General features: G+C 37.9%; 1 protein-coding gene across 1 annotated transcript in view; it reads right to left on the reverse strand.

The window, feature by feature from the left end:
- The window catches only part of LOC137439711 (corticotropin-releasing factor receptor 2-like), a 318,876-nt gene extending 299,500 nt beyond the window's left edge, over positions 1-19,376 (reverse strand). Inside the window, exon 1 of the mRNA XM_078786781.1 lies at positions 19,019-19,376. Within this exon, the coding sequence (XP_078642907.1) occupies positions 19,019-19,060 (42 nt within the window). The 5' untranslated portion in view covers positions 19,061-19,376. The remainder of the gene's footprint in view (positions 1-19,018) is intronic.
- Between the last annotated feature and the right edge of the window lie 140 nt (positions 19,377-19,516).

Below are 19,516 nucleotides of genomic sequence, written 5' to 3' on the forward strand. Positions count from 1 at the left end.
TTGGAACTTGTTGTTGGAACTTGTTGTTGGAACTTGTTGTTGGAACTTGTTGTTGGAACTTGTTGTTGAAACTTGCTGTTGGAACTTGTTGTTGGAACTTGCTGTTGGAACTTGTTGTTGGAACTTGCTGTTGGAACTTGTTGTTGGAACTTGCTGTTGGAACTTGTTGGAACTTGTTGTTGGAACTTGTTGTTGGAACTTGTTGGAACTTGTTGGAACTTGTTGTTGCAACTTGCTGTTGGAACTTGCTGTTGGAACTTGTTGGAACTTGTTGTTGGAACTTGCTGTTGGAACTTGTTGTTGCAACTTGCTGTTGGAACTTGCTGTTGGAACTTGTTGGAACTTGTTGTTGGAACTTGCTGTTGGAACTTGCTGTTGGAACTTGTTGTTGGAACTTGTTGTTGGAACTTGTTGTTGGAACTTGTTGTTGAAACTTGCTGTTGGAACTTGTTGTTGAAACTTGCTGTTGGAACTTGTTGTTGGAACTTGCTGTTGGAACTTGCTGTTGGAACTTGTTGTTGGAACTTGTTGTTGGAACTTGTTGTTGGAACTTGTTGGAACTTGTTGTTGCAACTTGCTGTTGGAACTTGCTGTTGGAACTTGTTGGAACTTGTTGTTGGAACTTGTTGTTGGAACTTGTTGTTGGAACTTGTTGGAACTTGTTGTTGCAACTTGCTGTTGGAACTTGCTGTTGGAACTTGTTGGAACTTGTTGTTGGAACTTGTTGTTGGAACTTGTTGGAACTTGTTGTTGCAACTTGCTGTTGGAACTTGCTGTTGGAACTTGTTGGAACTTGTTGTTGGAACTTGTTGTTGGAACTTGTTGTTGGAACTTGCTGTTGGAACTTGTTGTTGGAACTTGTTGTTGGAACTTGTTGTTGGAATGAATGGGAACATTCAAATGTTGGGTTTTGCTAACATTTCCACAACGTCGCTACAACGTTTCACTTTCGTTGTTGCAACGTTTTGCTCCAACGTTTTGGGGACATTCGAATGTCAAGTGAATCGAATGAGAATTCAGGAATTATTTCATTATTAACGATTAATGAAGTACTTATTTAATTAATTACATTTCTTATTACATTACAGTAATTACATTACAGTAATTACCTGAGGTAATTACAGTAATTACAGTTCCGGTAATTACAGTAATTACAGTAATCATTACAGTAATTGCAGTAATCTTATTACAGTAATTACATTACATTAACTCAGGCACCTTTTGAGTAAGGAAGCTGATATTTGGACATGACACTGACCAAGTGATGTGGCTGTCAAGGAAAATATTGATTTATTGATTAATCATTTAATAAATTAACTCGTTGATTTATAAATGACTTATTTAATTAAAATTCCTGAGAGATACATCTTCGGATGAAATACTTGCAGATTGGTTATGCTATGAGCCAATTGATTAAGGAAAATATTTTGTGATGGCCATATTGGCAATTTCGTGGCCATATTCGTGGCAACTCAGTTAGTGCCACTGCACCTTTAAAATGCATCCCTGCGTTCATTTTTCGATCGATTGAGTTGAAATTTTGAACAATCGGATCTGGACTGTCGTTGTTAACGACTCTAGCACGCACTCGTCCAATCAGGATGGAGCGGTATGGTCCCCGGATCATCACTGCCCGCAGTTTTAATTAATTTTACTTTTTCTCTTGGTCATATAATTTTGAAGACATGCGTGTCATGATAGAGGAAATGTTTGTTCTGTTGAACGGAATAAATGTTGTTTATTTGTGTGGGAGTGTATTTTTGTGTATTTCTTGTGTATTTTGGATATATTTTCACGACTAATTCCAGTTAACATCCTGCAAAATTTGCTCGTTTGCTGGCCGAGTCGAAATTGCGTTGAGTTTCTATGGCATGCGCCATTAAAAGCGCTGTGTAATGGTTGAGCTCCTTTTATTTCGGTTTGGTCATGCGGATGAGCAAACAAAGTGACAAATGCTGCGGCTGGAGCAGTAGAAGCGATGTTTTTTTAAATGGAAACGATGTAATGAGTAATTAAAAGTGGGAGGGGGCAACACCACGCATACCTCTTTTAAGGTGTGTATAAACCCTGGAATATTTCAGCAATCAATACAATGCTGAAACTATGTAAGTTAAGTTAATGAGTAATTTACTGAGTAATTTAATGAGTAATTTAATGAGTAATTTAATGAGTAATTTAACGAATAATTTAATGAGTAATTTAATGAGTAATTTAATGAGTAATTTAACGAATAATTTACTGAGTAATTTAATGAGTAATTTAATGAGTAATTTAATGAGTAATTTAACGAATAATTTAATGAGTAATTTAATGAGTAATTTAATGAGTAATTTAACGAATAATTTAATGAGTAATTTAATGAGTAATTTAACGAATAATTTAATGAGTAATTTAATGAGTAATTTAATGAGTAATTTAACGAATAATTTAATGAGTAATTTAATGAGTAATTTAATGAGTAATTTAATAAGTAATTTAATAAGTAATTTAATGAGGAATTAAAAGTGGGAGGGGGCAACACCACGCATACCTCTTTTAAGGTGTGTATAAACCCTGGAATAAACGTGGGAGGGGGCAACACCACGCATACCTCTTTTAAGGTATGTATAAACCCTGGAATATTTCAGCAATCAATACGATGCTGAAATGATGTAATTTACTGTGTAAGAGGGTCGACCTTGGGTTTGTTTGGGTTTGTTGTTTATTTTGTGGATGTGTATTTTTTGTGTATTTTGGATATATTTTCACGACTAATTCCAGTTAACATCCTGCAAAATTTGCTCGTTTTCTGGCTGAGTCGAAATTGCGTTGAGTTTCTATGGCATGCGCCATTAAAAGCGCTGTGTAATGGTTGAGCTCCCTTTATTTCGTTTTGGTCATGCGGATGAGCAAACAAAATGACGAATGCTGCGGCTGGAGCAGTGGAAGCGATTTTTGAATTGTTCAATGATTATTCGATATTGTTATGACTTATTGTCAATAGGTATACTGAGTGGCCATGAGGTAGCCTGTTGCTATGTACAGTTTTATTCTATTGTTGATTATACCACATAATTGTGGTGATAAAGGAAATGTTCGTTTTAAATAGATGATTATGATATGACCATGACTATAAAATCATGATGATTATTATGAATGATATCATAGGGTTCAATTGCAGAATGATTGCATGAACTTGGGAAAGAACTTTCAAGCCCTATGGGATAAATTGGGTGTTACAAACAATGGAGCTTCAAAATTTAGCATGATTGAAGGAATTTTACAGTCTTATTTCAGTAGTTTTACGAAATTTAAATTGCCAAGAGATTTTGGGTACTATTAAAGAAAAAAAAAAAATGATGAGATATTTTTTCCAATGAACTTTAATATCTGCCATCCATTTTGGCTGTCTCACGAATGAAGGATGAGTTGCCTTTAGTGGTTGCAAAGAAAATTTGTGGAGACCAGGCAAAATGGGGAAATATGTCAGATATGACCCTAGGACAGGACGGTGATTCATCAATTGACATGAGGTACGAACCAGAGGTGACGACCGATGAGTCGATCTCAGTCAATGGATGGACCTGTCCTGACATCATTGGGGAAAGGGCTTATGCAAGGAGTCATTCAAAATGATTAATTTGATTTATTGATGAATATTGATGAATTAATTGAAATTGAATAATTGATTGAATTGTTAATTGATTGAATCTAATTGATTGAATTTAATTGCATAAATTGAACTGAATAAATTGAATTGAATATATTGATTGTTTGATTGATGAAAATGCGGTCTCAAGAAAGAAGCTTTGATATATTTGCGAGATATTATCAATGTGGAGACAACCTGGGAAAATTGAGCAAGGTGGTGAGTTTATATACAGATATATATGTGCGGTTACCATTGTGTGATTTCCCCGTCAAACAGAGCGGACACCTGAGGATTCACCCATTTCATACTGACCCTCCGGCTCATCTGCAAATACTGATCTGTGAGATTGGATTGTGCAAAAGCCACAGCTGAGGGAGATTCTCTGAAAATCACCGTGTGAACAGGTGGAGAGATCCTTCCTGGAGGTACGAGTGAAGCTTTAGAGGAACCTGGAACAAGCTACAACACATCCAACGCTACTTTGATAAAAGGCAGAATGGGAAATGGAGCCTGCAAGAATACACAAGGACAACCAGAAATTCCACAAAAAGGTACTTGTACACATCATATGTACGACCGTTATGGTGCCGAAGCTATAAGACAGGTCGAGAATTGGTATTTGTGGACAAAGGGACATGATGAGGAGTTTCCAAGAGATGGTACATTCGAGCGAAGTCGATTGGAAAGATTGGAACAAAGATTGAAAGCCAGGAAGAGACAGAATCTAACGGTAGACTGGCTTGCATTCCATCTTTGGGATGGTGAATCCAGACAACGGGAACAGCAAGAACGGATAACGGATCTAGAACTTAAAATAAAAAGGATACAGGATACAGTGGAGGAGACAAATGCACAACTGCCCTCGAAATTAGGAACGAAAGTGACAGTTGTCCCATCAGATTTCCAGTTGTCTCCCCAAAAAGGACGGTACAGAGAATTTTTTCGTGTTTCAGGAGATAACGAGAGATTGCAGTGGCAACTCAGGGATGTAGAGATGCAGCCCAGCAATACAAGTGCACAGGTGCACAGATCAGACAACGACAGAAACCGGTGTTTCAAATGTGGACGGATGGGACATTGGAAAAGAGGATGTCCGTATACCAAAAGGAAGACAAGTTAATAGGGTAAACCAAGATCAAGGGTACCAGTGCTGACCGATACCTCAGACAATGATTAGGCCTTCATTGCTGCAAATCCCAAATGATGATTGGCCTCAACAGATTCGATTACTGGACAAACATGAATAACTGTCGATGATTCTTGTGTCTGAAAAGTTTTCAGAGCAAGAATGATTCATTTTTTCTTTTTGCTTGTTAACAAATTAATAATTAATTGATCAAATGCCAAAATTGGATCTTCTATTTTGGGCACAGCAATTTTAAATTTACAAAGTTTGGAACAATTGCGTTGCAATTTTTGGCAAACCAAGTAACAAGAGTCACATGATGATCAGGTGGGAATTTCGGACTATTGTTCCGCACGATTGATAGGTCAATGGTCGACTGACATGCAAATGGGTGTGTAGTCAAAATTTGGATAGATTATTGTGAAGGCAGAAAGGGTAATTTCAATGTGACATCATAAGGGTTTTCTAAGAATGGACTTTTGGTTTATTTGTCTATAAGCATTTTGAATTTGATTGACAAATTTTATGAAATTGAAATAAAATTGACACCCATCTGATCTGTAAATAATGGTTCCAACGCAAACAAATATACATAATGCATGTGTGTGTGTGTTTTTGTGTATCAATCTTACAAGATTGTTGACACCGACAGTGTGCCTGTCTGGAAATGGATAGTTATATGTGGATGGGATTGGGATATGTGGATGGGATTGAATATCCAGAGAATCCGTAAAATAAAATAGAAATATAATTTGATTATGAGCATTATCTCTTTTGTCAAGGGAAATGGAATATAAAAATTTGATGTGCTGGGTTATGAGCAGCCATTAATTAATAGTAAAATTGTGAGTAATTTTGGGATTCCATTTTTGATAGAATGTATATGAGAATAACATCTATTTATGGATATGAGCTTCATAAAAGGAAATGAGGAAGTACAAAATCATCCAAATTTGGGAGAGGTCTTACACTGACTTCCCAGAATACTCTGCTCATGGATTTTATATATATAAACTTGAATTTTATCAGCATATAAATTGTGCTGTATGTATGGATGTGTTTTAGGCATAGATGATATGGGAAAAGAGTAAAGAAAATTTTGCTGGTTTGAACTATTGTGGGTTTTCAGTTCTGGAGTTTAAACAAAGTCACTGGTTAACAGATGAGAAAGGATAGTAAATAAATTATTCTCTGCTGGGCAAATTAAGTACGATATTACTAAGACTTATGAGAGCTATTGTTCCGCCTTACAGCAGTGGAAAATTATTGGAAAAAATTAGATCCAACATAATGAATCTATAAAAGAATGTGATAAGGATAATATCCTCAATTTGTACTAATTATTTGATTGTGGGTAAAGGAATTAAGTCATCGTAGTGGATTGTTAACAGCAGCCTGAAAATGTCCTGAGAGTGTGCATCCATGTAATCAGAAATCCCAGATTTGTTTTTACAAACAACATTTTGGTAGAGGTCTTGTGTGGAACACTTCCTTGGTAGATAAAAAACGGTACTGCATGCTGGCAGCCACTTTTGCGGCCAGTTAGGCCAAACAAATTGAGAGGAAATTGTAGTTAAATACGTAAGTTACACATGGCTATTTGTAAAAAGGAAATTTGTTGAGATGGGAAACATTTTTTCGAAGGTTTATTAAGGTGTTATAATATGACATGTGGCAAGGCAAACTATTGGATGGGAAAATTAGATCTGGCTATATAATAAATTTATTGACCCCTTGAAGTTAATCCTTCAAATCATTGTTTCACTGGCATTTTTGTTCAAATTGGAAATAGTTTGGTAGAGCTTTGGTTAAAACCTTTGGTTGCGGTATCTTGGAACGAATTGATAAACCATAGGAGATTGATAAGAATAGAAACAAATATGGACCCAAAATAGAAAGTTGGATTCATGCCTCTCATTGCAAGCAAGCACATGGGGCTAAGGTGGACGATCCCACAGAAAATGAGGCTGCACCTAGCAGCCCAGCAGAACATTCAGTGGTAGAAAAATGATAGTCATGATTTACAGTCATTTGAATTACATTTTAACACCCCTTGCATTGATAAACATTACATTTTCAACATGTGATATTCCTACTTGGAATAGTGACATTTATTTGCCTACATGACATACAATTACCTGCTGATATTAATACAGCATGAGTGAAAAAATGTATCACAACTACACCCATGATCAGGGGATTGAGTTCAACCCCGGGAGATAGGGGGATCAGGGTAAGACAAATAATCTGATTATGTTACATATTAAGGGATTTTCTTTATTTACCTTTTAGGAAGCTTGTTAGTTTGGTATATAATGTTAAATGTCATCGACATATAACTATGTCATAGATATGAATATATACAAGGAGTAGCAGACTTGTTTGTTGGTTTAGTAGTTATATTGGCAATTGTTTTAGTGGTGGCTTGCTTGAAAGCCTTAGTGACGGTGTGTTTGAATAAGGTAACCAACAACACGATGATAACACATGAAGTGACAAATGAGGAAAGAAATGTGGAACCAAAAAAGGAAGACTTTTATGGCGACATAAACAGTAGAATTAAGATAATGGCATAACGACAATGTTATGAGTTGTGTCAATTACAATATCAATGAACTCATATCACCACGAGTGACACACTGTTAGGAAAAAAAAAAAAAAAAAAAAAAAAAAAAAGAGGGAAAAGAAAAAGTGGAGAGGAATTATGGTAATTATACATTATGCTTAATTTGTTGGTTTGGGAAAATTGTTGTTGGGAATTAGGTATTCCCGTTTGTGATTGTAATCATATACAATGCTATTCTTAGTTTAGTAATAAAATACATACCTGATTGAATATTATTTGTGTGACGCATATAAATGAATATAACTTTTTGTGTTAAGGAAAAACAACAAATTGTTGAATGTGAAACTGTCGGAAGATATACATGATTATGCTGATTTCATGGTAAGATGTACCCTATCTGATTCAGTGTGTGCGGAAAGCAGATTCAGATATGACTGAGCATAAGGATAAGACGAGATCACATTTTGGAGGGATTGCTAACGGAATTGGGAAGAAGAAAGAAAGAAAATTTGTGGCTAAAAAATGAAGTTAATCGTGGCATACACCCTCTTTCTCAAAGAATGATGAAGACATTCTCCCGTGTAACTTGGAGATGGATGCTTACCTTCACCAAGGAAATTTATGTGACCATCTGCCTGGATCACACTGCAACATATGAAAGAAAGGCGATCACTTACTCTTGTTCGAAGGCTTGGAACATTCATCACATCAGAAGTTGCAGGACAACGACATTTTACCTGCAACCTCTGTGAAATGCGGGAACATATGTTATTACTTCACCAACTTGCGGGGAGCCAGCATGGAGCTGCAAACAAATGGCTGTGCCTTTTCACAACAGCTGTGCACAATTCCGCTGGTTGCTCATGGTATGGACCATGGATGACCTGAACACCATGGTCCCAACATCATTGTGGATGCATCCGGCATCCCTGTTCCACATCTTGCTGGCCAATCAACGTCACACCAATACTTGCTGCCCACTCACAATGAGGGAGGAGGCAAGTCGACTACAACTGGGTGAAGGCCTTGTTCAGGAATTATTATGGTTTACAGCAAAAGTGGCAAGAATGCTACATGGAGAGCAGGGTCAGTCTATGACTCCGCACTGTTACCACAACAGCGAAATCCTACACGAAGTAGTGCAGGTGTTATGAAGACAGAAAATGTTTCATACCTGGATTCAAACACAAGTGATCAGCCCTTCCTTTCAAACAAAGAGTCAACATTTGTGTGGAGGCAAACGTTTTTGCCAGATGTTGCAGATGCTTTACAAAACTTGAAAATGAAGTGAAATTGTTGTATCTTGGTGATGGTGAAGTGTTGTTTTGAAAAGATATTTGTGATGCAAATGCAATAGATTGAACAATATGGAAGGAGTCAATGACCAACGAAATGTTTTGTGATTCTTGCAGGATGACGGTGTATGTCCAAGGGAATGTAATTACCAAAGTTGTGGTTTGAGTACTTGTATTGATATTTACTTATACTTGTATTGATATTTACTTGTAGTGATTGATTATTTACTTATACTTGTATTGATATTTACTTATACTTGTATTGATATTTACTTGTAGTGATTGATTATTTACTTATACTTGTATTGATATTTACTTGTAGTGATTGATTATTTACTTATACTTGTATTGATGTTTACTTGTAGTGATTGATTGTTTACTTTTATTGATGTTTAGATTAATGGTTAATATAAACAAAAACAAAAAGATGAGGGAATTGTGGAAATGTAACTCATTGATTGTAACTCAGTATAACTCATTGGTTGGAAGCAGGTACTAGCAGGTGGTTGTAAGAATGTCAGGAATGTATCTCGCTCTGTCGAAGCTGGGAGTCCTTTTGTCCACCTTTATTACGACCCCGGGCTAACACACATTCCCAAGCCCGCACTATTTGTTTTTGGACATCGGGATGCAAAGAGGGTGAAGAACCTCCCCAGCAGGGAGGCGGTTGTGGATGACCAAGGAGCTTCAGCGCACGGAGGATTAACATTCAGCGCACGGAGGATTAACTCCAATTTGCCCATATAAGCAAGAGCAAACTTTGAGTCAGGAGGACTTGCCACGAGAACATCTGCCCGACGGACGAACGAGTATGCAATGGGAAAGCAGTGCCAGGAGAGCACCGGCCAATGAGGAAGAACCAACGACTTGAATTACTAAATTCGTTATGGTATTGTAGTTCCTTATTATATTGAAACAAGTGAACTAGTAGTTAATAAAGTCTTGATCTTTTGTAAACCTGTTTCCGGTCATTGGAGTCTCGAGTCCCAAACACACTTCCACGACACTACCATTAGAAAGAAGCTGCACAAATTTGATATACATGGGAGGTGTGCCAGGAGGAAACCTTTGCTGTCGAGAAAGAACATCACGGCAAGACTAAAGTTTGCCAATGAACACCTAGGCAAAGACCAGCACTTCTGGAACAATGTGCTCAGGACAGATGAGTCAAAGGTAGAGCTATTTGCCCACAGTACCAGAAGACATGTTTGGCGAAAACCAAAGACAGCATTTGACCACAAGAACCTGATACCAACTGTAAAGCATGGTGATGGAAATATTATGGTTTGGGGCAGCTTTGCTGCATCAGGGCCTGGGCAGCTCACCATCATAGAATCCACTATTAATTCTTCATTGTACCAGAGGGTGCTTGAGGATAATGTGAGGCCATCTGTCGGAAAGTTGAAGCTCAACCGAAGGTGGACCTTGCAACATGACAATGACCCTAAACATACCAGTAAATCCACCAAGGAATGACTGAAAAGAAAGAAATGGAGGGTTCTGGAATGGCCCAGTCAAAGCCCGGATCTAAATCCCATCGAGATGTTGTGGGGGGATTTGAAACGAGCTGTGCATGCAAGAAACCCCTCAAACATCGCACAGCTGAAAGAATTCTGCATGGAGGAGTGGGCAAAAATTTCTCCCAGTCAATGTCAGAGACTGGTAGACAGTTATAAGAAATGCCTACTTGAGGTTGTTTCTGCCAAAGGGGGCAATACCACCTATTAGAGCCAAGGGTGTACTTACTTTTTCCACATGCGAATTTTGCATTTATGTTTATTTAAATTATACAATGGACTACAAAATGTAAATGTTTCATGATATTTGTTATATTATATCAACTTTATCTATCAATATTGTTGAAATGAAGATCAAATAGCTGTATGTTGAAATATGTTGAAAAAGTCAAAACTTTACATGGGGTGTACTTACTTTTTCACGTGACTGTAGATGTACCCTATAAGTGCAAGCTAAAAGATGTGGGCCCACATTGTCTCTCCTCCACGAATCAGGATTCTGTACTTACAATTTGATTGAGCCACATTTTTTTTATATTAAGGCTGTAAGACAACAGGGAATAAACTTAGTCTACTCGCCCTTCGCGTTCACGTTGTTTAGAGTATGTCTGTTTGTTTCCTTTGTCCGTTTGTTTTATTGTCGTTCTAAAGCTTCTACATGTGCTGAGTCCGTTTCAAATGGACGCTAACCTGGCACCAATAGATGCTACCCTGGCACTGTGACGATAATAATATTATTGGCACATATCCAAGATAGCCACCTTAAAGACATTTTTATTGATGCTTTGAACATGTAAGGATTTCCAAATGCATGTTTGGAAACAATCAATACATCAAGATGCAGGTTTTACCTGGTAACAAAACTATTGGTATTATTTTCAAAACAGACAAATACTTGAAAGACTAGAGAGTTCATAGAACACTTTACCCCACACAGTGTGTATAAATATAAGTACCCTATATAAATCAATTGAAATATAATAATGATTTTAATGGGTGTATAAAATATTCCGGCAGTTTAGTGCCGTTGAAGCAGTCTTATACAGCGCCTTATTTAACACGTCCGGAGTACTGCAAAACTGGAGGTTATGGAAGTGGTAGCAAGGCGATTTGTGTTCTATAGTGTTCAAGTATATAATTCAATTTCAATACAATAATGATTGCTCTTATTTAAAAAAATAATTCCAGAAGTTTACAGCCACCCTATTTACGCAGTGGATATTACACCACCCTATTTAACACGTTACATTAGTTCGTGCCTGTTGGTTGTGTCCTTTATAACATTCTCAAAAACAGTACGTCTCCTGTTTGGAATGATTTTCAATTTTGTTTGACTGATAGGAAGGCAGACAGTGTAAACAAATTATCTCATTCCTTTCTGCACATTTGAAATTGGGATAAATTCAGAGCCAAAGTACTGTGAAATTGCAGGTTTGTTTTCCAATTAATGTTCCAGTTCATTTTCAAAATAAAACAATTCAATTGAAATGTAATTGTTCCTCGATCATAAATTGACGTTTGTGGACTGAAGGACAGACCAACAGAAGTGAACCGAACCGATTGCGTAATCGCACTTTTTGGTTCATGTACATGGGAAAAATGTGTTAAAAATGAATGTGGTTATAGCCTTGACTTTTTTTCACATTTTGTTGTATTACAGCCTGAATTAAAAATGGATTGAATTTTAAAAAATTGTCACTGATCTACACATAATACCCCACAATATCAAAGTGGAATTTTTTTGTTATGGAATTTTTGGGAAAATAATTAAAAATGAAAGCTAAAATGTCTTGAATAAATAAGTATTCAACCCCTTTGTGATGAAACTCCAAATTGAGCTCAAGAGCATCCAATTTCCTTTGATCATTCATGAGATGTCTACAACTTGATTGGAGTCCATCTGTGTCCAATTCAATTGATTGGACATGATTTAGAAAGAAAAACACCTTTCTTTAGAAGGTCCTACAGTTGACAGTGCATGTCAGAGCAGAAACTCCACCATGAAGTCCAAGGAACTGTCTGTAGAGCTCTGAGATAGAATTGTGAGGAGGCATAGATCTGGAGAAGGATATAAAACAATTCTAGAATGTTGAAAGTTCCGAAGAGCACAGTGAGCTCCATCATTAGGAAGTGGAAAGATGATGGGACTATCCAGACTCTTCCTAGAGTTCGCAGTCTGACCAAACTGAGCAACCGGGAAAGAATGACCTTGATCAGGGAGGTTACCAGGAACCCAAAGACCACTCTGACAGAACTACAGAGTTCCTTGGCTGAGATGGAAGAACCTGCCAGAAGGACAACAGTCTCTGCAGCAATTCACAAATCTAGGCTTTATGCGAGAATGGCCAGATGGAGGCTACTCATGAGAAAAAGGCACATGACAGCATGTCTGGAGTTTGCAAAAAGACACGTAAAAAATTCTGAGAGCATGAAGCAAAAGATTCTGTGGTCTGATGAGACAAAAATGTAACCACTTGGCCTGATTGCAAAGCGCTACATCTGGCGGAAACAAAGCACAGCTCATTACCCATCTAACACCACCTAACACAAGCATGATGGTGGCAGCATAATGCTACATGGATGTTTTTCAGTGGCAGGGACTGGGAGACTTGTAAGGATAGAGGGAACAAGGAATGAAACCAAATACAGGCAAATCCTTGAGGAGAACCTGCTTCAGAGTGCAAAAGACGTTAGACTGTGGCAAAGATTTATGTTCCAACAGGACAATGACCCCAAACATACAGCCAAATCAACATTGCAATGACTTCAGAACAAAAATGTGAAAGTCCTTGTGTGGCCCATCCAAACAACAGACTATAATCCCATTGAGAATCTGTGGAAATACTTGAAGATTGTTGTTTACCGATGCATCTGCCAGGAACAATTGGAGAAACTCTCCAAATCCAGGTTGTGCAAATCTGATACAGAAATAGTGAAGAAGAATTGAAGCTTTAATTGCTGCCAAAGGCGCTTCCACGAAATATTGACACAGGGGACTGAATACCTATGTAAATTAGATATTTCTGTATTTTGTTTACAATAAATTTGTAAAAAAATTCCAAAAACATGTTTTCACTTTGTCATTATGGGGTATTTTGTGTAGATCGTTGACAGAAAATTTAAATTTAATCCCTTTTAAATTCAGGCTGTAACATAACAAAATGTGAAAAATTCAAGGTGTGTGAATACTTTCTGAAGGCACTCTATCATTTATGACATGTCAAGAACATCCCAGAAAAGTTGTTTATAAGTAAAGACGTCACTTGTGTGTTTGTAGTGTAAGTTTGTTTATTTTGTTTCGAATTAGTCTAAGTGTTGCAGTTTTTTTTTTTTTTTTTTTTTTTTTTTTTTTGTATACTGAATCGAGGCTCGTGAAAGAGCTAACATTTATTTCACAAACAAATCGACCAGACAAACAAAACACACAAAAAGAGGGAGCGGAAGACAAGATGGGGAGAGAAGGGGAAGCACACAACCACAACATTTGAGAGCAGGGAGAAGTGTGGGAGGGAGAGGGCTTGGGGGCAGGAGGCATGGGAGGGGGAGGGCGGGGGGGAGAGGTATAAAACACAAGGGGACCGAAGTTGACATTGGTTAACAACATGTCATGGTCCATGGCATAGTTAATTGCAAAATAATTCAGTATCCATTCGCCTTTGGCCTCGCCTTGGAGCAAAACAGTATATTGTATTGCAATAAATAATGAATCAGAAAAGTGGGAGAAAAAGGGAGAAAATGATATATTCTGACACATTTGGAAGAACGAACAAAAAAAAGCATGAAGTAATATAATTTTCCATTTGGGTACAGAAAAAGACAGCTTGATTGAAAAACGGAAATAATCCACTTCACACACAATGGACACAGGTTATCCTTGGTGATCTTGCCCAATGCTTTGGGTCGATGGAAACAGAATGGCTTCCAATTGCAAGTTGTTGCGACTTCTAGTATACAGAGACTTGAGTCCTCAACCTTCCCTATTCCCCCCCCCCCCCCCCTCTCCCCCTTTCCCAAAACGCAACTTTGCATAAATCAGTAACTGTTAACACTGCTGAGGTTTCTCTGGGAAGTAAATAGCTGAAAAGGAAATTATACGTTGGATGGAATGGACGGAATAGTTTTTGGTGATATTATTTTTTACTTCTGGTGGGTGTGCAAACCAGCAACTCTGCGTCTATTCACCGCCCCTGAAACTTCGTACTTCTGCTCACACAAGACATTGTCACCATGTGAGTGTTCAGTGTTGGATGTTTTCAAACCAAAGCATCCAACACTGAGCTTTGCAGCGAAGGGAAACTGTTTTTTGCTTAAGCCATATATAAACAGCAAGGATGGTTGATGAATGTGATGTTAGCTGACTTCAAAGCAGATGGAAGATGACCTCGGGCAAATTATAGAATGAATAAAGCAGAATGTTTGCGAAGTACAACATGTCTTTTGATTAAATCCGTCAGGAAAGCGACGGTTGCTTTTGCTCGTAATTTATAAAACAGAGATTCGCCTTCCTTTGATATTCACTTGCTTTTTCTTCGATCTACCCCAGGTTTGCAATTTGATATCTCGTACGTACTTCTTCCTCTTCTAAAATCTTCTTGCCCAATGGGTGTTTCTCACTAACAGAAGTCTTCTGTGTTGAACTATCTTTCATAATATCTTGCTACCACATGAAATCAAGACAATAGTTTGGTTATTTGAACATTATCTTGCATCCCCTTTCTTTGGTAATGATATCTAGACTGACTGCTTCCACCTTTTAGGCCATACAATCCTGCTCCAGATCTGTGTACAGATAGCTGTTAAAATTCTGATTACCTTCTCAACAACTACCTTGAGGAGTCTGATAGGAATTCTGTCAGCACCTGGTGCCTTTGCATTTTCCAGCTCTTTCAAGGCTCTATGTACCTCACATTATATCACCGTTGCTTCTTGCTCATACTCTTTCTTCGAAGGTTGCCATCATGTTGCTATCTCACTTGTATCGAGCTTTGGTATAGTCCTTCCATGTTTCTTTCACCTGAATTTCGACTGCCAGGTCATTTCCTGGTTACTCTTAAGGTCCTCATTCCGAGACCTAAATTTTCCTGTGATGTTGCCCATCAGGTGAAGTACATATTATGTACAGCCTGCGCTTGGGTTGTTTGAACCATGTGTTTGCAATTACGAGATCATTCTCCATATCGAACTCCACCCATCGCTCCCCTGGCTCATTTTGGATACAAAGTCCATGCTCTCCTGCAATCCCTTGTGCTCCTGCTTCTCCAATTTCTACAATCCATTCTCCCATAGTAATTAAAACATCTCCTTATATGGGCACCTGTTCCACCAGCTCCTGCAAATTTCCTCCACATTTTCTTCATCTGCTGCAAAAGTTGGGGCGTATATCTGAATAATGGTGACTTTCACTGGATGTACTTTCAACATCACCGATATTAGCCTATTATTGACTGCATTGCATCTTAGTATTTACTCTGCGGTATTCATATTGCAAATCACTGCCACTCCATTTCCTTTACCGATCCTGTGACCAGAAAAGAACACTTTACAATAATTGTCAGATTGAAACTGCCCCAAACCAGTCTCTTCTGTGTTGAACTATCTTTAATAATATCTTGCTACCACATCAAATCAAGACAATAGTTTGGTGAAGTTCAGTTATGGCCAAAATGTCAGTTTTTGTACTCTACATGCCCCCTCCTTATTCCATCTAACTTTTCCTGATTCATTGATTTTACATTCCATGTCCCAATTCTGGAGACTTTTGAGAATCTCAGAGTTCGACTTTCAGTTCTTGTGACCTCAACGACTGGATTTCCTTGCGGGTTTCATCCAGTCCCGTCATAACGGCCAGTTCTACTCATTAAAACACCTTTCTCTTCCCCAGTATCAATTTTTGTTCTTTCAAACCTTGAAGGATCATCATCCAGCACTGTAGCTTCATCTCTCACATTTTTGATCGTAATTGTTTTCTTGACATGTACGGAAATGGTGTGCCATTGCTTTCTGGGCAGTGTCTATACTAGATAGTTGATCCTAACTATTGTTCTCCATGAGAGAATCACCTGCCTAGCATCAAGACAATGCAGCCATTACTGACAATATGTGCCAACTGCCTGCATAGCCATCCACCACATGCTCCTATGGCTTCACATAACCCTGATCGGTAGGCGAAAATGGAGTAGTGCACCTTGCCCAATGGCGATCCATGGTTTAAAGAACGGAAATGATCCATGGTTTAAAGAACGGAAATGAAACCTCCTTTAACCTTAGATAGGTGTACCCCTGGGTATGCCCATCCGTACAGAATAGGTATACCGAGGTTTACATCTATTTAGGGTTAAGAAGGATTGCTGCCTCCACATCATTAACCCCTTCACCTTTGCTTTCAAATCTGATCCATAAGGCAGTGGAGGATTTGAATTCAGAGATTCATTTTCCAAGATGAGCTGCTTACCAAGGTTAACGAGCACCATCTGCCAGAAGTAACTGTTAATGTTCCAGTGATTCGACTTTGACCTCTACATATGTTAATGAGAACAATATCCTCCCCTACCCCACAAGAAGGCTTGTGCAAGCTCTACTGTCAGAGGCTTGAGATGCTGTGCCATTGGGGGTATTTTACATACCTTGAGAGCTTATCCTCAGTCACTCCAATATAACAGTCCATGTGGGTCATCAGTGAAGCAACATCACCAGGAAAGCCCACTGAATACAACCTAGATCATGGTACCACCTCATAGGCACTTCAAATCACATCCTTACACTTGATTTGGTATCTAAACTTGCATCAATTGACAGGATTAGAAGAGCATATATGAGTCTGGCTCAATATGCTCAAGAGCACATCAGGAATGTATATATTCAAGTGATAGACCAACCACACTAAGAGGAGGGATGCACACGTGACATTGAAGACGACAACAAATATTATGGAGATTCAAGTGAATGTGAGATATGCAAATTTGTTTGTGCATATCTGTTTTACCACAAGTTGGGAGATCATCAGTGACAGTGTAGAACAAACCATGCAACGTAAAAGTTACAAGCACCCTAGGATTTGGAATGCCAGAAGCAAGACAGCCTCAGCATTATAGAAGAACCACCTTTAGAGACCATTTGTCCCCGCAGAGCAGGGGTTGGCCTTTTCGGGCACCGTGGTCCCCTTTTTGAAGCAATGTTTTATGGCCGGATGCCCTTCCTGGCACCAACCCTGTTAGTCGAGCCTCAGCATTATGAATTGTAAAAAACCAATTATATTGTATCACTGATCTAATCATTTTCCCACAGCTTATTGTTGGAAATTAATGAAGAGTCAAAAAAGGAGAGAAAGGATGGGAGGAAACGTAATAACGAGCTGCAAAAAGAGGGTTGGTTTGTGGATATTTAAGACATATATTTAAGATTTATATTTAAGACATATATATATATATATATATATATATATATATATATATATATATATATATATATATATATATATATATATATATATACAGTCAAGGTATATATATATATAAGTCAAGGTATATATATATATATACAGTCAAGGTATATATATATATACAGTCAAGGTATATATATATATATGTCAAGATATATATATATATAAGTCAAGGTATATATATATATATATAAGTCAAGGTATATATATATATACAGTCAAGGTATATATATATATAAGTCAAGGTATATATATATATATATAAGTCAAGGTATATATATATATACAGTCAAGGTATATATATATATATATACAGTCAAGGTATATATATATATATGTCAAGATATATATATATATAAGTCAAGGTATATATATATATATATAAGTCAAGGTATATATATATATACAGTCAAGGTATATATATATATAAGTCAAGGTATATATATATATAAGTCAAGATATATATATATATAAGTCAAGGTATATATATATATAAGTCAAGGTATATATATATATATACAGTCAAGGTATATATATATATATATAAGTCAAGATATATATATATATAAGTCAAGGTATATATATATATAAGTCAAGGTATATATATATATACAGTCAAGGTATATATATATATATACAGTCAAGGTATATATATATATAAGTCAAGATATATATATATATAAGTCAAGGTATATGTATATATAAGTCAAGGTATATATATATATATACAGTCAAGGTATATATATATATAAGTCAAGGTATATATATATATAAGTCAAGGTATATATATATAAGTCAAGGTATATATATATATAAGTCAAGGTATATATATATATATATACTATACACACATAAACACACACATATGAAGGTGGATACTTTGAGACCTGGGAGGGCTCCTTTCCACCTTCAGAAACCCGCAGGTGGAGATAACCAACAACAACAATAACACACACACACTTTACATTAATAATGAGAATGCCTTCGATGAAATTCAGGAACAGTATTTTAACATTAAGTAAAGCTATGCCATGATCCATGACCACCATTGCATTCTTCCGCTTGAGATCAATAAACCCACAACATATGTCAACCTTTTTGAGAATGCCACATGGTGCAGGTCAGAATAAAACTGTGATTACTGTCCCATGAACAATCACTTTTATGGCTTATCTACATTTGCATTTCAGATGCCCTTGTCATCCCAGGAAGTGAAATGTAAGGAATCAAATCGGGAAACTATGCTTATTCGATTTAGGCCCTATTGCAACTTAGTCCAGAGATTTTTTTCTTCTGTAGTTCTCATGAACCATGACTGCCACGGACTGTAATACAGACTGGGTTGTACCTTCCTTTTGGGTAACATCACACTGTTAAAGGTACTGAATCAGCACAGTTCTGGGCTTTGTACTCAAATCTGTGGGCTATTCACGAGTTGTACTTACCTGTACCAGCAGCATCGTGCCGTGTTTGCATCCCGAACGCATGCTTGGCCCCGGTGGTACCGGATCAAAGCGTCTGCGTCCGTGGATTTCACCGATAAGAGCAGGGCTAGGTGCGTGGTCGGCCCGCTGGAAATCCCACGAGAAGAGACCGTCTGTGGGTGGCTCCCAGCATGATCCTACCGTGAGAGTTCGTCACTTTTCGCGATTCAGTTGGTGATGTTCCGCGGACGCTGCGTCCCGAGGCCGGAGCTTGATATATATTGTGCGACTCTGTCGTCTACCACGAACTTCCCGCTCCGACTGCCGAGGCTCCGCGTTGCCTGCGGACACTGCGCCGCCTCCGCACCCCCTGCAGTCCACGGTTGCCCACCCCACTCCCGTCTTTTCTTCCAGGGAGCTTTGTCTACGCCCTGAAGGGGGATCTTCTGCTGCTCCTGAGCCGCGTCCTTCCCTACACCCTGCCCGGATGCCTCAGCAGACTTCCTCGCCCCGCATGCA

Source organism: Myxine glutinosa, chromosome 1 (assembly GCF_964187855.1).
Source record: "Myxine glutinosa chromosome 1, kmMyxGlut1.1, whole genome shotgun sequence".
In the NCBI taxonomy this organism is placed as follows: Eukaryota; Metazoa; Chordata; class Myxini; order Myxiniformes; family Myxinidae; genus Myxine; species Myxine glutinosa.